General features: G+C 39.7%; 2 protein-coding genes and 1 pseudogene across 4 annotated transcripts in view; 2 read left to right on the forward strand and 1 right to left on the reverse strand.

Annotated features, from left to right (window-relative positions):
* The window catches only part of LOC308375370 (thioredoxin reductase 1, cytoplasmic-like), a 43,983-nt gene that overhangs the window by 10,978 nt on the left and 13,679 nt on the right, over positions 1-19,326 (reverse strand). For both annotated transcript variants that reach the window (XM_080851489.1, XM_080851488.1), the window contains one exon: positions 3,844-3,953. In XM_080851489.1, coding sequence (XP_080707615.1) covers positions 3,844-3,945 — 102 coding nt within the window. In that variant the 5' untranslated portion in view covers positions 3,946-3,953. The remainder of the gene's footprint in view (positions 1-3,843; positions 3,954-19,326) is intronic.
* Positions 4,469-6,536, forward strand: LOC308375506 (serine protease FAM111A-like; annotated as a pseudogene). Its single transcript has 2 exons — positions 4,469-4,480; positions 4,575-6,536. The product of its transcript is annotated as a serine protease FAM111A-like (transcript).
* On the forward strand, positions 16,049-17,966 carry LOC308375507 (serine protease FAM111A-like; the record flags this gene model as incomplete). The annotated part of the gene is made up of 2 exons (XM_080851675.1): positions 16,049-16,060; positions 16,161-17,966. 2 exons carry the CDS (start codon positions 16,049-16,051, stop codon positions 17,964-17,966), a joined length of 1,818 nt encoding a protein of 605 aa, XP_080707801.1.

The raw sequence follows: 19,326 nt of genomic DNA on the forward strand, positions 1-19,326 counted from the left end.
TATTCCTTATTGTGAGAAGCTGCAACCTTTATGTCTCGTAAGGCACCCCGTAGAATTAGCCTGGGGTACGTTACCAAGTTCCAGTTTACTCCCGTGAGATCTGTACTGTAAACAAACAGTTGTGTTTTCAGTACGTGTGTAGTAGTGGGATTTGATATGATGATATTGATTTCTCACACCTCCTTATAGTTTAAATAATATAATTAGTATATACATACATGTTATATGTGACACATTTTGGATGTGGGTAGGCTAATGTCTGAAGAAACGGAAGAAAACAGATGCGAAGTAGCATGAAATGTGAGCACATCATCAACATGGCTCGCTAGCAGTGCTGGTTGTGTTAAACCGTGTCTTGATTAAAATAAATGGAATAATCGCAAGAAGTCCTGCTATCAAGACAACATTTTAAGGTAGGACGTTTGGTTATTCATTTTGCCCACGGCTGTGGCACATTTACTTGGGCTCGTATGGTTTTGTTTTGAAACATTGTAGAAGTCTTCAAAGTGATGGAAGAGTCGCGCGATGCTTGAAAATAGATTCGGGCCGCAGTGCCACCTAGACTTGCAGTGACAATCAGACACGTTATTGGGTCAACATGTTTTTGACGACGTTATGTTTATGAAGTGCCACCCAAAAATGTTATGGCCCACCCGAAGCTGAATTTCTGGCGCCGTGCCTGGTTTGGGGAATAAAAGAAGCACATGGAACGGCGTTACTTATTAGGATACAAAAAAGGTAACTGTATTACAGTTACATTATACTATCATCCACATGCACACTTCACCACACTTAACGAGAAGACAACAGAAAAACCTACTAGTCTATGTGATGACCTCGAGTTCAAAAAAGGCTTTCCCTGGCTGGAAATATTGACACTATTTTGTTTTCAAAGCTGAAAGTGGTAAGAACATAACAGTGCAATGCACCTCATACCTCCCCAAAGTTAATGTTTGCATTGCTCCACAGAGACATAGGGTCTTGCATGCCTTACTAACCATTTTCCTTTTCTAACTAGGCACTGTGATCACATGGATTACACATACATTGGACTTCACATAGCCACACACGCCAAGGGAACACTCAAACTTTGCCCTGCACATATGTCCCTTGCTCATATCACATGTATGTTCACGAACATACCACAAGAAAACTTAACATAGTAAAAGTATACATGAAAAATTACTTTTTTTGTTTCACAAGATTCTTTTGAAATTAATTTGATTATGCACATGAGCTCCACACTTATTGAATACGTCCTAATTTGCATAGGCAGAAACACCATACCCCTGGCAGGTACTACCAAGCCAGGCAGTTTTCAGGTTAGAGGCCAGTCTCAAAGCGGCATTGCCATCACCCATTGGCAGTAGAATGATTGGATGAAGATTGGGCCGATGTATTTGTCATACACATGAATGGTGTTTCTGCCTATGCAAATTAGGACATATTAAAATGTGCATATTCAAATTATTTTGAAATGAAACTTATACATAAAAAGTTACTTTTTTTAGCCAACAGGTGCCATTGGGGCAGTGAGCATCATTGTCGCCATCATCATCATCCTCAAATTCGTCTTCCTCCTACTATCCAACACAGTCTCCTGAAGAGTTAAAGACCATCCTCCATGTCTTACCATGTTGCAGAAGCTGGTAGAAGACTGCTTTACAAAAAATAATGGCTAATGCCATGCATTGAAATAAATGCATTGAAATAAATAAGTACATTTAAGAAGAATATGAATTCATATTGAAGTTCTGCAGCCTACAACTGACAGTGGTAAAGACATCAGCATGTAAAATTTAAATATTCAATTATCCAGTGGGTGGCAGTAATACTCTTCGAAACGAATGCTATTAAATCAAAAATAATAAATCCAGGAAGAGAAAGAAAGGGCGGTTCATCTAAATAAAAAAGAATAAAACCCGGAAAACAAAGAAAAGGCGGGTAATTTAAGTGGCGTGATAAGAAAATCAAAGTTCTCAAAGCCATAGTCAGAAAGAAGAGCGAGCCGGGGACTTTCGAGTTGCTTTTGAAGTTTTGCAAAAACCTTCACCTTATCCAGACCATTTGATGTAAGTAGCGTTTACCTGTCCTTTCAGCTACATGACCTGTTTACGAATTTTAACTTTGTTAATCAACAACAACGTACATGCTATCCAACGGAACAGTTAAACATAACAGTAGGGGCCCGCTTCTAGGCCTGTACTGTTTCGTTTGTGTAGCCTATATATAACATGGTAGAAAATAAATTGAAATCATCCAAGACTTAAATGCTTATAATAAAGCACAATTTATTTGGACGTTCACCTAGAGTAGACGCTGAAATAATGACATCATATCTAAATAAAATTAGTTGAGAATGAATATGGGAAAGAAAATCATTCTTGAATAGATTAGTCAGAAAGAAGAGCATAACCTACGAGTTGCTTTTGAAGTTTTGCAAAAACATCACTTTACCCAGACCATTTGGTGTCAGTGGCGTCTTGCCCTGTTTCAGCTGCAATGGTCAGTTTTAAGAATTTTAACTTTGATGAGCCAATTTTATGAAGGGTGTCTTTCTCTTAGACGCGTCTAACTTTAATCGCTCGACGATCAGGTATTCCAAATGAATCAACAAATCACCCTAGCAGGGCTATTATTCAACAGGCGGTAAATGTTCAGTCAACTGTGATTAAATGACAAGGAAAATGACTAGACGCCCATGGGGGCTTGTTTAAGAGGTAGGCTATTCAATGCAGTTGTCTGAGCAGTTCGAGTTAACTCAAGTGGAGATAGAAGGAAATTCAGAATATTCACCAATATGAGCAATCCGCTCAAAGAGTTTATCGAATCAAGCTTAATTTCGTAATGCAATATTTAGGATTTCAAACGAATAATTCACTGCGTCGGAACCTTATAAAATAATAATAAAAAAATCATAGCGAAGTAACGTATGGTAGGCTACCGAATTCCATGTCGATTCCAAAGGTTAGGTTAGGCTGTTATGCCCAGTTCACATCGTCTGCTTTGCTTGTGCGAGGCGGCTGCGTTGCGAACCGGCTGCAGCTCGGTTGCGTTTGTTTTTTCCACACCGATGACGTTTCTGCTGCGGTGCTGCTGTTGCTGAGTTTGCGTTTGACAATGGTCCTCAGTGACCAGATGGAAACAGACAATATGAGGGACAAGTAGGCTAAGTTTAAGTGGGGCAACGTGGACATGTTACCGCACTGAACCTAAAACTTTTATATAATGAATAAGTGACTGAATAAGAAACAATTCTGCCATTCTGTTTATAGCTTCCCTTGTCCTCTACTTGATTATCTTCTCAGCCATTTGGAAGAAGGCCAGGCTTTCAGAAAAGCTTGGCTATGTTGCAATATTTGATGACTGGTCATTTATTTTTTAAGGGGCTGTGGTTTCTGATTAATCTGATTCAATGTAGCATTGTAGATGGTCATGTTTATTGCTGTGCAAATTTTGGGAAGTTGGCTGGAAGCAGGCAAAGTAGCATTTCCAAAATGTTCCATCTTCCAAGCATATGTTGTTTAAGTTTGAACACACTCTGTAGTGTGTTTCAATACTTACAGCTCTGTGTGACTGGATGGATATATCACATAATCCACTTGACTAGTCTTGTATTGTCCCTGTCTTGTGTTTTATATAATCTTGTTTTATATAGTCTAAGTCTTGTCTTATATTGTATATTTAGCGTATTTTCAGTTTTCAAATTTAGAATAGGTTTAGTATATGCTTAGTATACGTTCAGATATGTTCTGTTAGGTTGTTGTGAGGTGTCTAGTCGCAATTATTTCAGTGCCCAATCTGACTTGAACCTTGAAACTCACATTACAAAGCAGAACAAACCTTGGCCAAAGTCAGGCCTCCTGACTCTCCTCCAAAGATGAGCAGATTATAGTCATACTTCTCGGCAGGAAGAATCTTGCTCTTCTTCATCGTGGCTTCCATATTTGGGTCTGAAAATGAATGAATGAAAGGTAACATTAGTTATATTCAGGAGAAGATGTTAAATTCCTTTGGGGGTTGGTTGGGACGCTCACAGCAACAAAAAGGCTAATCTCATGACATGTTTCCATACCAAAGCGGAGTGAAATGGAAACCTTATCGCAGAGATTCAGATTTGTAACTGTATTCAGTGTAGTAAAGGCCCATTGGCCCATTGACCTCTCTGCCAAGTTGCAAAGTACATCTCCACCTCATGTCCTTTGTTTTTCTTCAATAAAATTAGTCAATCGCTACAGGCCTTTACTTAACCAAAAAGGCATAGGTGGGCAGGCATTACACATCACAGCAATAAAAATCAAATCTCCAGAAAAATGTTCCAACTATTCAGAGCAATACCACTATTACCTTGCTACTGTTTAGCTAAGGTCTATTCATTTCATGAACTTTGATAAGCCTTTTAGGTGAACCGAGAAATGCTAACTGCTGCTTTGTCTGATTCATTTTAAACAGAACCATTCCATCAGAAATGGCAGAAAGTGTAAGTTTACTATTCGGTTACTTTCAATTATTTGTATTCATATCAAACAAATCTTTAAATTACTGCTTATTTAAACGTTTTTTCCCACTCACAGAAACCTTTACCAAGAACCTTCCGATACTCCATTGGGGGGGGGGGGGGGGAATTACTTTTTCCTCCACAAGTTCTTCAACACTACTGAATGCATTGTTGACCGATCATGACTTCAAGAAGACTTATAACGCCAAAGCTGGAATGGATGTAATTATCCAAAGAGAAAAGGCCCACCGTCTAGCTATCAGTGTGAATTTCCCCTGTTGTCCACTTGAAGATAATGAGCTGCTTGAAATACGCTTCATCAAGCGTGACCCAAAAAGTCATGGTCCAAATACCAAAGAGTGTGATTTACACTTAAAAAACCCTGGGGAACTGATAGCTTTTCTTGTCAACACAACAGGCAGAAAAGGCATACAAAATATTGTAATGAGGAACAAGAGCCTCAAGAAAGAAGTCGATTGTGTGTGTGTTGTCGCAGTCAGAGGGGAAACTGTAAAGAAAGCTCTACGAAGAGATGGACGTTTTGCAAAGAGCATATTTACCATGGACGGTGCTCTTCAAGATGATGAGAAGGACATTACGAAGATGAAAAATCCTGTGACTGAATTGAAAGATCACAAGCTATACAGCATTTTTCGTAAAAGCCTTGAAGTGATGCCTGATAGTCTGGAAATGCAAAATTTTCAGGATGACATGGATGATCTACCTCAATCAAATTTCACAGCTGATACTGCTGATTCGTGTCAACATTTAAAAATCCCAAATGCTCAATCCTCAGGAAAGGCTTTATTGGCCTCTGACAAAAAGGAGGTGACTACCACTACAAAGTCAGAGTGTACAAAATATGAAAATATACCAAACACGAAGGAGACTTTAAAAATCTTGCGTGCTCAATTTGACAGTTTGGTTAAGCAGCTTAACGCTCGGGAGAAGACTCCTGCAAAAGTGCAACAGCTCCTCAGAGAGGAATTCTCAAAGGAAACTCAGTGTTTCTCTCAGATAAAAACTGTTAAAAAGCTCATGGATCTAAGTGCGTCTGTCTGCCAGGTCCGGCATAACGATCAAGCAAGAGGGACTGGATTTCTTCTTTTTGGGACATGTATTCTCACTAATGCACATGTCATCACAGATGCACAAGGAGAGCTGTTAGACAAACTCAGTGTGTCGTTCGATTTTGAAGATTTGAGCACTGCAAGCAAACAAGAATTTGCAATAAAGAAAAAGCCTTTGGCATATGAATATAAGTATACTCAACAACATACTATGGACTATGCTGTGTTGGAGTTAAAGACATCTGGTGAAGCATTGCCTCCACCACTTCTTAAACACTATAGCGCAGCACCACTGAAAGGGGGAGTCTGCATCATAGGGCACTCAGCTGATGGTGTAAAGAAAATGGACATGACTCTCATTATTGAGCGTATAAAACAAGAGGATGCAGTCAACAAACACATCTCAGACCATCCTGAATGTTTTCAAGTTATAGGAGAGGCATACTTTGAAACGAGGCAAGCACTCGATGGAAATCAAATTGAGTACAACAGCTGCTTTTTCCATGGATCATCTGGCTCCCCTGTCTTTGATGAGTTTGGCAACGTGATAGGCATGCATACAGGAGGGTATGGCTACAAAAACGGAAAAGGGTCATTCGACAGTATCATTGAATACACACACCCCTTACTGCCCATCCTGGTGTCCATTCTCAGACAAACAAAGGACAAATGGAGTGATGTCTGGGAATCCTTTCGTGCTGAAAAGAACACAAAACTAGTGCTGAAGCTTGCTGATGACATGACCTACAATATAAACCAGAGTTAACAAACGGTTGTGCTTGGGACCCCCTCACCTCTGATGAGGAAGACTTGCATGACATGACCTTAAAACCAGAGTCAACAAAAAGGTCTTATTGGGACTCCCTCACCTCTGATGAGGAAGACATGGATGACATGAACTGTAAACCAGAGAAAAAAAAAGGTTTGCTAGGGCACCCATGGTCTTTGATGAGGAAGACATGGATTAATCCGATTTTTTTTGATTAACTGGGTTTTATAATAATCATTTAAGTCTCATTAGACTTGATTTTTTCATATTTAGTTCAGTTAATCAGCACTGAACTCTTGGTTTGTATAACCTCATTTGAACTGATAGTAACTGTTTAAAATGATGAATAAGAAATCAAAGTTCTGTATATACAGTATACTGAGGACCAAGTGCCGAACCTGGGGTGGCAGGGCGTTTTCGGTAGCTGCCCCCTCCCTGTGGAACTCATTACCACACCACGTAAAAAAGGCCCCCACACTGTCATCATTTTAGGTCCTCAAAACCCATATTTTCAGCCTTGCATTCACCAACTACCCCCAACCCCATGTTTTTATTCTTTTTTTATGCCTTACTAACCATTTCCCTTTTCTAACTTGGCAACGTGATCACACGGATTGCACATATATTGGCTATTACATACTATTATTGTATCGTATCATGCCCATGTATAGAGATGCAAATCAATTATTTTTTGTCATGAGAGATTTACACCCCTATTAGAGTGTATATTGTGAGTTATTTCTCATCATTGTGTTAATAAATGCTTTGATTTATACACTGGTCTATTTAATGTTACACAAAAATGAGTGCTGCCAATCTCTTCTATTCAGAACTTCAAAGACCTTCAAACTTGCTATTAGTAAGGTAACGCTGGTTATAGTTATTAATTGAATTATTAATCAGGGTTCCAAATTCACAGTTTAATATATTTAATAAGACTGATTTGTGGATGATCTTTATTTTGACCACTGTGGAGGACACTTCACTTTGTGTGGCGCCCCCTAGGTGTTCAACTTAATTGATCTGCTTTTGTGTTGAATGGTTGATACCTGTCCAATCGGGTGAGATTACCAACATATTGGTGCTGTTGTCAGAATTGTACCAATGTGTCTTGGTGGTCCTCGTAAAGATGGTATTACTATTTATACACAATTGCACCCACATTTACCTGGCGCCTGCTCATAAGGTAAGGTACCCTTCATATTTTGGTGCCCTGGGTGAGGATGGTCCCCCTTGTACACAGTGGGTAAAACAGAACATCGATGGGCCTCCAATGTCTTTGTCCCACAAGGCTGTAAGTCTAAATGTCCATCCATTAACCGCAATGACTATCCTCTTAGTTATGCTAGGCTTTTGACTGTGGGTGACAAAGTTATTATGAAGTAGGACATTGATGGATTTTTTTTAATGATTACATACCAGTTGTATGAGATTTTGGCATTAACACGTCATAACGTAAGAGTGATTCGTGTTGATTGTCTGAGTAACCTGATTTAAAATGCTGCTTTTGATAAATACCCTTAGCCCATGGCTTTCTGTGTTAGCACTGTCTGGAGATATACAATCTAAAGGGTAAGGGGATCTTAAAGGCACCCAGTGCAACTTAAAGGCACCCAGTGCAACTTTCGAGGCTAATGAAAAATAAACATTCAATTTCTAGTCTTTTTTACACGTAGTAGGTTTCAATAACTCCATACCATTAGGCTACATATCGACATTCAAGGAGCAAAGATGAGACGTCGTTGTGTGGTGAGAACTGATAGAAAATAACAACAACAATCGCCGCCATTTTCTTTATTACCTCCAGCAAGGAGGTTATGCGATCGGGTCCGTTAATTCATTATTCATATTTGTCTGTCTGTGGACAAGATTTCTCAGAAACTAGAGGGCGGATCTTTCTGAAATTTTCACAAGAGGTGGATCTTGCTCCTGGGACATCCCCATTAAAATTTCAGATTTCAGGATGATCCGGATCTGGAGCAATCCGAGATTTCTGACCTCCAGCAAGGGTTGACGTTGATAGTAAAGCAAGATCTATCTATCGGGGCGAATGATTCACATTGTAGTATGGGTGAGGATTTTGGTTTGTGGAAAATCCCAATGAGGTTATTTGTCAAAACAAGGAATGAAGAATACACGATCTTTCTCTCAATGTCCCAATACGATATTGAAAGGAATGATGTTTAGACTAATACACGATCTTTCTCTCAATGTCCCAAAATGTCTACAAGATTTACACTGAGTTTTGGGTGTATACAACGTCACTTTGTGAATACAACGTTGTTGAAACGCAGTAGGCCTACTGCAATTAACGGACCCTTGCTGGAGGTCAGAAATCTCGGATTGCTCTTGTTTATTGGTGCCGCAATAAATAAAGCAGGATTCCAGACAATGGAAAAATGACTTCTCCCCATAGGCGACTGTTGTTGTTTACGATTTTCTATCAGTTCTCACCACACAACGACATCTCATCTTTGCTCCTTGAATGTCGATATGTAATGGTATGGAGTTATTGAAACTTATTACGTGTAAAAAAGACTAGAAATTGAATGTTAATTTTCATTGAATGTTTATATAGAGTTGCACTGGGTGCCTTTAAGACATCACGTAGCACCTGTAAGTGTAGGGATGAGCTGCCTCAAGGGGCTGCGCGAGAGGGAAAATGTCATGGTGGTCTAATGGTGTAATAATTCATATTTATTTAATTTTTTTCACAAAATAAAAACATGACTTGTAAAAAATCCCTTTGTAAGAATTACATTTAAAATGAAAAACTTAAATTTAATTAATAAATGCACTTCAGCTCCTGCCGCCAGACTGTCTTTTACATACACACTAGCTAGCCTAGCGTGTGCAGCTAACATCTGCTAACAGCTAACTTTATTCATTCAGCAACATCCATAAAATTATGCTAAACTGGCTGAAACGGGGAAACTGTCAGATGGGACATCTGAAGCTATTAGTCATAAAGGAGAGAGAGTGAGGAATCGGAGGCAAGAGAAACAGAGGTCTGATGATCAGTCATGATGTGTAACTTTATTGTAATTTGATTCAGCAGATGAATGTAACCGCTATGTATGGTTAATTTTAAATTAAATGTGATGCGATCTATCTCTGAGCCTGTGCGTGTGTCCTCGCCATCCGTATTGCTCTTTAAAAGTGACGCCATGTGTAACTGAAATGTATTGACACTTTGTTGCAGTGCTTCAGGGCGTTTCCACACCTGTAGTTAATTTGCTTTGTTCTGATTCAGGGATTAATATAATACAATGTTGCAGTTGCCCCTTTGTTCGGTTTGTGTTCACACTGCAACATTTAACAGCGGACTAAATCTTGTAAACAAACGCCATGCGCGAGCAAACTGTTCTCTTATAGGTTCGATATTAATGCGGCTATAAATAGGCTGTTGCTTAGTTGTGGGTGATTGGGGGTGCGTGAACCTGGTCGGGGTGCGTGGCCTAAAAAGTTTGGTAACTGCTGATCTAGGGAGGCTTATAAACATTTCTACCATTCTAACTGTCATTGTAATTTTCCAGTGTTGGTCAAGTCGGAACACCACCAAAATCCATCACTGCTGATCTTACAAAGATATTATGGAATGGGTTCTTCTTGCACTCTGTTTGGTTAAAATCACTCCAGGTGGTAATGGACAGGGCCAAATGCAAACAGTTTTGGGTGAGTAACAAGCCTCTGCTACCGCCACCACAAATAACTGCTTTCCTCACAATTTAACAGTTGTAGTGCTGGCCAGTGGCCTATCAGGCTGTTTAGGAATATGAAAGCCCAGTGTACAAAACAGTTTTATTTGGTGGGTCTGTTCTGATATGCCTGTTTGTGTGGACGATGGGTCTCTATCCAGCCAATGAATGTCCTGAGAAGTGAGCCATTCAATATTCAGGTGTGCAGCTGCTCTGCAGGCAACCTCATTGCCACCCTTATTGGAAACCTTATTTGCCAGCCCACTGCCAGTCTGTGAGTGAGGGGGAGGATGCTGTCCTCATCTTCTTAGCCAACAGGTGCCATTGAGGCAGTGAGCATCATTGACGCCATCATCATCATCCTCATATTATTCTTCCTCCTCCTATCCAACACAGGCTCCTGAAGAGTGAAAAACCATACCCCATGTCTTACCATGCTGCAGAGGTGGGTAGAAGACCGCTTTACCGAAAATAATGGCATCTCGTCTCTAAATAACATGAGTTGAGAATGAATACGGGAATGCATTGAAATAAATAAGTACATTTGGGAAGAATATTCATTCATATTGAACTTGTGCAGCCTATAACTGACAGTGGTAAAGACCTCAGCATGTAAAATTGAAGTCTGGCTGACCAAAAACAGCCAAGGTGTACAAACTAATGTCAACTGGTTGAGAAATTAACCAGTGGGTGGCAGTGATGCTCTTCAAAACAACTGCCATTAAATCAAAAAGAATAAAACCAGGAAGAGGTGGTTCATTTAAGTGACTGTGTACACAGGGGTCAATGTTATTGGTCGTGAATATGGAGGTTTTCTATTGGTTACTGTGGATGGTATATTAGGACTGAATCAGCATTAGTCAGCATTAGTCAATGTCTTTGTGCTCCTCTGTCTGGATAGCTATAGTGAACTTAGCGTTATAAAATATATATACTCTGGTATTTCACTTCTGCGTTGCATTTGAAGTATTGCGAAAACATCACCTTATCCAGACCATTTGATGTAAGTAGCGTTTTCCTGTCTTGTTTTATCTATTGGTAACTTTGGGGATCCGTTAACCCTGACGCATCAACGCATTCCAACGCGTACGTGTGACCGGTGTGTTAAGTTTAGTTCTCACCTGTAGCCAATGTATTCATTGAGCTCCTATGTAAGCCTTTGACTTTTCCTTTGTCTTTGTGTGTAATTGATTGTGTTCAGCAAGACGTACTGTGTTCTCCTGTCCTGTAAACTTTGCCTTGTTTGCCCATCGTGGCACTCGCCCATCGTGGCAGTAAAACACGTCTTTTGCATTTGCATCCAATTTCTTGTTTCAAGTTTCCAGTTTGTGACAGCTATTATTCAAGAGGCGGTAAATGTTCAGTCACCTGTGATTAAAAAACTATTCTCATTCGTAGTTCCGCTTACATTTTCTAATGTAAAATAGTATTTATTGTCTGTATTGCCCGTAGCTTGACTGTTCACTTCCGTGAACGTCGCGTTGGACAAAAGTGTCTGCTAAATTACTAAATATTAGTGCTGTCAGTTTAACGCGTTATTAACGGCGTTAACGCGAACCCATTTTACAACGTCAATTGTTTTATCGCTCGATTAACGTGATTAACGTTTTTGTTTTTTAGATTAACGTTCTTTTTTGCCTCACAAACTGTGTAGTAGGCTAACGTTGTGTTTGAGTGAATGGTGAGCGCGATACAGCGAAATGGATAATAAAAAACTTCTGAATCGAAAGTTTACCTGTAAAAGTTGTGTAAAAGAAGCGAGCTTCACTGTGTCAACAGGCAGCTGGCTGAAAGCACAGAAGAAGTTGGCTTATCTTTTATTGGTAACCTTACTGTTACGGTTCATTTCTTTTTGAAATAAGAGGCCTGACTTCTATGTTCACAGCAAACTTGAAAAAAAGAAAATATTAAGCCATGGTTTAACTGCACTATAGGCTGAGTCCTTGTTTATCTGAAATATTGCCCTGTTCGGCAATGTTGTTTTTCAATAAAATAAAACATTGCATAAAGCAAGCCAATCCACTTTTCCATGTTGATAAGCGCATTAAAATAAAATAAAAATGATGGAAAAAATAATTGAAGGGACATTTAGAATAGATACAAATTTGCGATTAATTGCGATTCATTTTGAGTTAACTATGACAAAAATGCGATTAATCGCGATTAAATATTTTAATCGTTTGACAGCACTACTAAATATAAATGTTCCATGCCTCGGTCTGACTGGCTCTCTGTGCCCAGTTGTGTTTTCTGACTTGGTTTTGCCTAATGAAACCATTATGAAACATTTTCATAAGCATTTCATTCCTTTCTTATGTAAATCTCTATCAAATTGCCTTGATATTACTGGGGTCTTTCTACTCGCCGATTCTGAGCACTAAAAAATGGAATATCTGTCTTTTTTTTTTCTCTGCCATTTCAACTTACCTGGCTGGCTGACAATTGAAGATACACACACACACTCACTTCTTTACATATCGTTTTGCATAGTGGCAGGGGAGGAAAAAGAGAGGAGTATGTGTCAACAACAGAATAGCAATATTTCTGGTTCCATCAGTTCCCCATTTGAGCATTTCTATGCTTACACAAGAACCACCATGCAACAGCCAATTAGAGTTGGAAACATCAATATATATTACAGATACAAATGATATAAAATAACAGTAGAATAACTATTGCAGTTCTATCAGTCCCCCATATGAACATTGTCATGCTCACACAGGAGTTACCATGTAAAGTAAACAACCACCATCCATATGCAGAGTCCTTCTGCTATGTATTTGAGTGTTCTGGGTGGGTAATCTCTACCATAACATTTACATTTAGTCATTTAGCACAGGGAGAGAACAGTCAAGCTACGAGACCTAGTGTAACTGTAAGACGGCAGGTGATATGGCTTGAAGGATTTTGGATGGGATGGGGTCCAACGGACATGTAGAAGGACGGCTACCTGTTAGGATTTTGGACACCTCACTCTTAGAGACAGGTGAAAGAAGGAAACAATGAGCCATTGACGGTTGTGCCCTTAGGGGGAGGAGACAGTTGGTTGAATTGTATCCCGATGGCTGCCACTTTCTGTGCGAAAAAGGAAGCAAAGGCATCAGCAGTGAAGTTGGTAGCTGGGGGAGGGAGAGGAAGGTGGAAGAGAGTTTTGAATGTGGAGAATAGTTTCTGAGCGTCAGTTGCACCTTTGATCTTGTCTAGGGTTGTGAATTAGAATGGTGACCTTTATAGTTCTAAATAGTTTCTGAGCGTCAGTTGCACCGTTGATCTTGTCTAGGGTTGTGAATTAGAATTGTGACCTTTATAGTTCTAAAACACTGGATAGCTATGAGAATCTACTGAGATTGCATGACCTCCCAAGACAACCGTTTTCTCAATATCTCCAAATTCAGCATTTTCTTAAGACTAATTTCCCCTCCTTTCCCTCCCTGCCTGAGCAGGAACTCTGGGAAGACATAACTCTTTTAAAACCTGAAAAAGGAATTATTTCAGTTTTATATCAGAAATTGCTCTCTTTGGAAGACCATAGGGAGAGGAGGAGTTAGGAATGGGAGATTATTGTGACCGTGCACTGGAAAGAGTTCATTAATCATCATCCTGTGCTCGCCTTGCACTCATTCCTTTTAAAGTGCTACACAGAGCACAATATAGTAAGGCAAAACTTGCGAAAATACTGTATATCTGGGGGCTGATGCTAGCTGTAGCAGGTGCTCTTTTTCTCCTGCAAATCTTACCCAGATGTTTTGGTCCTGCCCTTCTCTTGAATCATATTGGTCTGGAGTATTCCAAATGTTATCTGAGGCTCTTAGCATTTCCATTAATCCAAATCCTTTAATTGCAATATTTGGTGTTCCTACAGATACAGTCACTAAATCAAATCAAATCAAACTTTATTTGTACGGCGCATTTCATACACAAAGGTAACACAATGCGCCTCACAGTAGGAAAGAAGGGAAATAAAGGGGGGGGGTTACAAATACTTGTAAAGAGACATAGATAGATAAATAAGTAAACGTTCCATAAATGTAAAATAGATACACTAGACACTAGAGCTCAATAGGATGTTATAGCATTCACTTCATTGCTTGCCCGCTGTAGAATTCTCCTTATGTGGAAATCCACCACTCCACCATCAAGTGTTGTTGGCTAGAGGATGTCATGCTCTTTCTCAAGCTAGAAAAAATTAAATTTACACTTAGAGGGTCCATGAAGAGCTTCTACAGTAGATGGCAGCCTATTATTGAATATTTTGATAACTTAAAGGAATTGGAGACATGATCCAGTTGGTGTACCCTGGCCTTTCACACGGTCTCTGAGAGTGTGCGTACTTGTAATAATGCTCTCAAACGCTGATTCACATTCGGGAAACATATAGGGCTTAAGATATATGTGTGTGTTTTTCTCTTTATTATTCTTTTTACTGTGGGGGTTTTCATGTATATTTATGATTTTGTATTTTTATTAATGATATCATTATTATTATTTTATGTGTTGTTTTATTTTGTATTTATTTTTTTATTTGTACATTCATCATACTAGTTCAGGGTATTGTTGGATGATGCTATTGCTGTAAAAAAAAAAAAAGAAAAAACATGGAGATTGTACCATTAATGCTTCCCATTTTACTCTGTATACCACCAATTTCCATCAATAAACAAACAAACAAAAAAAAAAGCCAGTCCGACAATTACTTGGTCCATGGCCTTTTGGAACAAGCCAGGTGATGATACTACGCCAAAGGGCAGGCGATTAAAGCGGAATAGGAGATAGTTAGCAGCTTCCTACACTTATCTTCTACCTTCATCTGTAGATAGGCATTCAGTCTAACATACTGAAGCGTTGCCCTCCTGCTAGAGAGGCAAAAATGTCCACAATGCGTGGAATTGGGTATCTATCCACGCAGAGAGCTTGGTTGAGGGTGACCTTGAAATCGCCACACAGTCTCACTGTGCCAACCTTTTTGATTACAGGCACCACAGGTGTGGCCCACTCACTAACAGGCTACCGAGACGCCGCCATCTTGGTACGATTTCGAATCTACCGTTAATTCAACTCAAGCCATCTGTCCATCATCGTATAAATCCTGCCCTGACAATTTGATTGGCTAGATCCGTTTCGGATCTGTGATAATTTCTCCCCAAAGGAGCAGTGCCAGACCGAACTTCCAGACCAAAAATGTTGTTGTGACATAGAATTACTTTCAAGCTAAATGAAATTAAACATTACATGCCCAACTGAGTGGAGAGAGTATTTTCATAGTCAGCACGATATTTTTATAGTTGAGTTTTATAGTAGTTGTGTTGAACGACAAAAGTACAGTATGCGTGTCCCGTTTCGTTTTCCAAAAATGTACTAGTTTTCCTATGAATAAAATGTATAAGTTAAATAAACATATATTTATAGAAAGTACTGCACACTAACATACATGAAAGCCTTATGATGGGATACGTACACCAGACAGCTTTACTGTTCAAACCTCAGCGAAGGCATATAGGACATAACCACAAGAAGCTAAGTGTTAATTTATCCAGGTGACAAACAAGTTTTACAAACTTGCACCAGACACTGGAATCTCCTTTCCACACTACAATGAACATCGTAATTAAAAACTGGAACAGCAACCCAAAGGACACATTTCATTATATGTTAGTCAGAAGTGGAATTGAAACCTAATCGGAGAGATTCAGCTTTTTAAGTGTATTCAGTGTAGTAAATTGACCTCTCTGCCGAGTACATCTCCACACCTAAAGGTCAAAGACATGGCCTTTTTTCAATAAAGTTAGTAAAAAGGCATAGGTGGGCAGTCATTAGACATCACAGCCATACAAATCAAATCTCCAGAAAATGTTACAACGTCAGAGCAATACCACCATTACCTGGTTACTGTTAAGCTTAAGCCCTTTTCATCTTATGAACCTTTATAAGCCTTAGGTGAACCGAGAAATGCTAACTGCTGCTTTGTCTGATTCATTTTAACAGAACAGAATTAAACAGAACAATCCCATCAGAAATGGCAGAAAGTGTAAGTATTCTGTTACTTTCAATTCTTTTTTTGTCAGATTCTATTCATATCAAACAAATCTTTAAATGAATGCTTATTTGTACGTTTCCCCCCCGCACAGAAACCTTTAACAAAAACCTTACGGTTCTCTACTCCTGGAAAAAAAACAGAAACATTTTCCCCCGCAACCTCTTCAACAGTGCTGGATGCATTATTGACCAACCGTGACTTCAAGAAGACCCATAAGACCAAAGCTGGAATGGATGTTATTATCCAAAGAGAAAAGACCCACTGTCCAGCTATAAGTGTGAATTTCCCCTGTTGTCTGCTTGAACATGATGAGTTGCTTGAAATACGCTTCATCAGGCGTGACCAAAAAATGCATGTTCCAAATATTGCAAAGTCTGATTTACACTTAAAAAACCCTGAGGAACTGACCATCTTTCTTCTCAAAACAAAAGGCAGAGAAGGCATACAGAATGTTTTAATGAAGAACAGGAGCCTCAAGACAAAAGTGGATTGTGTGTGTGTTGTCGCAGTCAAAGGGGAAACTATAAAGAATGCTCTACGAAGAGATGGACGGTTTGCAAAGAGCATATTTGCCAAGGACCTTGCTCTTGAAGATGATCACCATATCATTACGAATATAAAAAACTCTGTGAATGAATTGAAAGATGATGAGCTATACAGCATTTTTCGGAAGAGTCCTGACGAATTGCCTGATAGTCTGGAATCGCAAAATTCCCAGGATGACTTGGATGAACAACTTCCATCAACTTCCAAAGCTGATACTGATGATTCATGTCAACATTCTCATTCTGGATCAAAAATCAAAAGTGTTCAATCCTCAGGAAAGGCTTTATCGGCTTCTGACAAAAAGGAGTGTAGGAAATATGAAAATTTACCAAAAACGGAGGAGTTTTTAAAAATCTTGCGTGCTCAATTTGGCAGTTTGGTTAAGCAGCTTGAAGCTCGGAAGAATTTCAAGACCAATGGAAAAGTGCAGCAGCTCCTCAGAGAGTTATTCTCAAAGGAAACTCAGTGTTTCTCTGAGATAAAAACTGTTAAAAAGCTCATGGATCTAAGTGCCTCTGTCTGCCAGGTCAGGTATAACGATCAAGGAAGAGGGACTGGATTTCTTCTTTTTGGGACATGTATTCTCACTAATGCACATGTTATCACAAATGAAGGACAGCTGCTAGACAAACTAAGTGTGTCGTTCGATTTTGAAGATTTGAGCACAGCAAGGAAACAAACATTTGCAATAAAGAATAAGCCAGTCGCATATGAATTTAAGTATACTCCGCAACATACTATGGACTATGCTGTGGTGGAGTTAGAGACGTCGGCTGAAGCATTGCCACCACCGCTTCTTAAAGACTATAGCACAGCACCACTGAAAGGGGGAGTCTGCATCATAGGGCACCCAGCTGAAGGTGTTAAGAAAATGGACATGTCTCTCATTATTGAGCGTTCAAAACAAGAAGATGCAATCAACAAACACATCTCAGCCAATCCTGAATGTGTACAAGTTATAACAGAGGCATACTTTAAAAGTACACAAGGACTTGATGGCAATCAAATTGAGTACGACACCTGCTTTTTCAATGGATCATCTGGCTCCCCTGTCTTTGATGAGTTTGGCAAGGTGATAGGCATGCACACAGGAGGGTATGGCTACAAAAACGAAAAAAAAAAAGGGTCATTCGACAGTATCATTGAATACGCACTCCCCTTGCAGCCCATCCTGGTGTCCATTCTCAGACAAACAAAGGACAAACGGAGATATGTGTGGGACTCCTTCCGTGCTGCGGAGAACACAAAACTAGTGGTGGAGCTTGCTGACAACATGACCTTTCAACCAGGGTCAACGAACAGTTGTGTTGTGGACAACTGCCCTTCTGATGACGAAGACATGGATTTGTAAGGTCTGTGCTCTGTCCCTGTCTTGTATCCCTTGTGTTCTCACGTGTTTCTTCATTTGTGTTTGTTTAACCTTGTCTCCTCGTGTCTGTCTCCTCACGCCCTCCCCTTGTGATTCTGCTTGTTCTGTTTATTAGTTTGTCTCCCTTGTGTGTCATGTGATCTTTGTTCCTTGTCTAGTCATTGTGCTTCCGTGTTCCCACCATGTGCTTTCCACCATGTGCTTTCCTGTGTTTGTTTGTGTATGCCATGTGCCCTTGATGTTGTCCGTGTCTCCACCCCTCACCTGTTCACAATCATCACCTGGTTTGTTTGTCTTATTGGTTTCTCCTGTGCCCTGTTAATTCCCCTCGTTTAGTCCACCTGTGTCTCATCGTCTGCTGCCTTGATTGTTATCACCTGTCCCTTGTTGTCTGTTATGTGTATATATAGTCCATGGTACTATTCGGCGTCACTCGCTAAGCGGTTTAGCGAGCTAAACTCCAGGCTAAAAAAAGACAACACCACTTTAGCGGATTCGGCGAAGCAACTTTTGCTCAATTTCCATGGTAATTAATCGCTTAGCCTTAGCCTGCTCCAGGGCAGGCTAAGCAAAGTTTAGCTGGCTAAACTTGCCATACCCACGCCTAAAGGAGGGATCCCATTGACAAGGAGTCAGTTTGATTAGCGTAGGAAGAGTTCTTTGCGATCGCCAAGAAGATCCATTTTTCCATAATGATGAGTTCTTGTATGAGCGCTACCGATCCACCCGACAAGGAATAATTAATTTAGAAGACCTTCTCGAGTCATTTATTGCATAGGCTACACCACCGTCAAACATTGAATGTCATCACTTTCTTGCCAGTGGTAGCCTTCATTTTTGTAATGTCGGCGATGCGGAGAACAAAGCACTCATAATTATATGACAGTGGTAGATAGTACAGTTGAGACATACAGTTGATAAACCCGAAATAACTTTCATGTAAACGTTAGTATTCATGTGCAAACTAAAAATCACGTCTCAGGCTGCCTGAGACGTGATTTTTAGTTTGCACATGAATACTAACGTTTTCTTTGATCCCAGGAAATTTGAGCACATAACCCAAATAGATATTGGCTAAAGTTGTTTTACCTACTTTAACTTACATCATTGCAAACGTTTAGTTTTGGAAACGTGTCTAGTGTTTGTGCGGTAGTGAATGGTGGTGGAGGTGGGTGCATGATAAGAAGAGAGAAATAGACACAATTTCTTTTCATTGCTTAAATGTATTGAATCTCTTATTAATACATTCACATTTAGTCATTTAGCAGACGGTTTTATTCAAAGCGATTTAAAACTACAATTCTTACGAGGGTGAGAGGAGTCGAACCAGTGATCTGTAGCA

The sequence above is a fragment of the Sprattus sprattus genome (genome assembly GCF_963457725.1).
Source record: "Sprattus sprattus genome assembly, chromosome: 14".
NCBI lineage: Eukaryota > Metazoa > Chordata > Actinopteri > Clupeiformes > Clupeidae > Sprattus > Sprattus sprattus.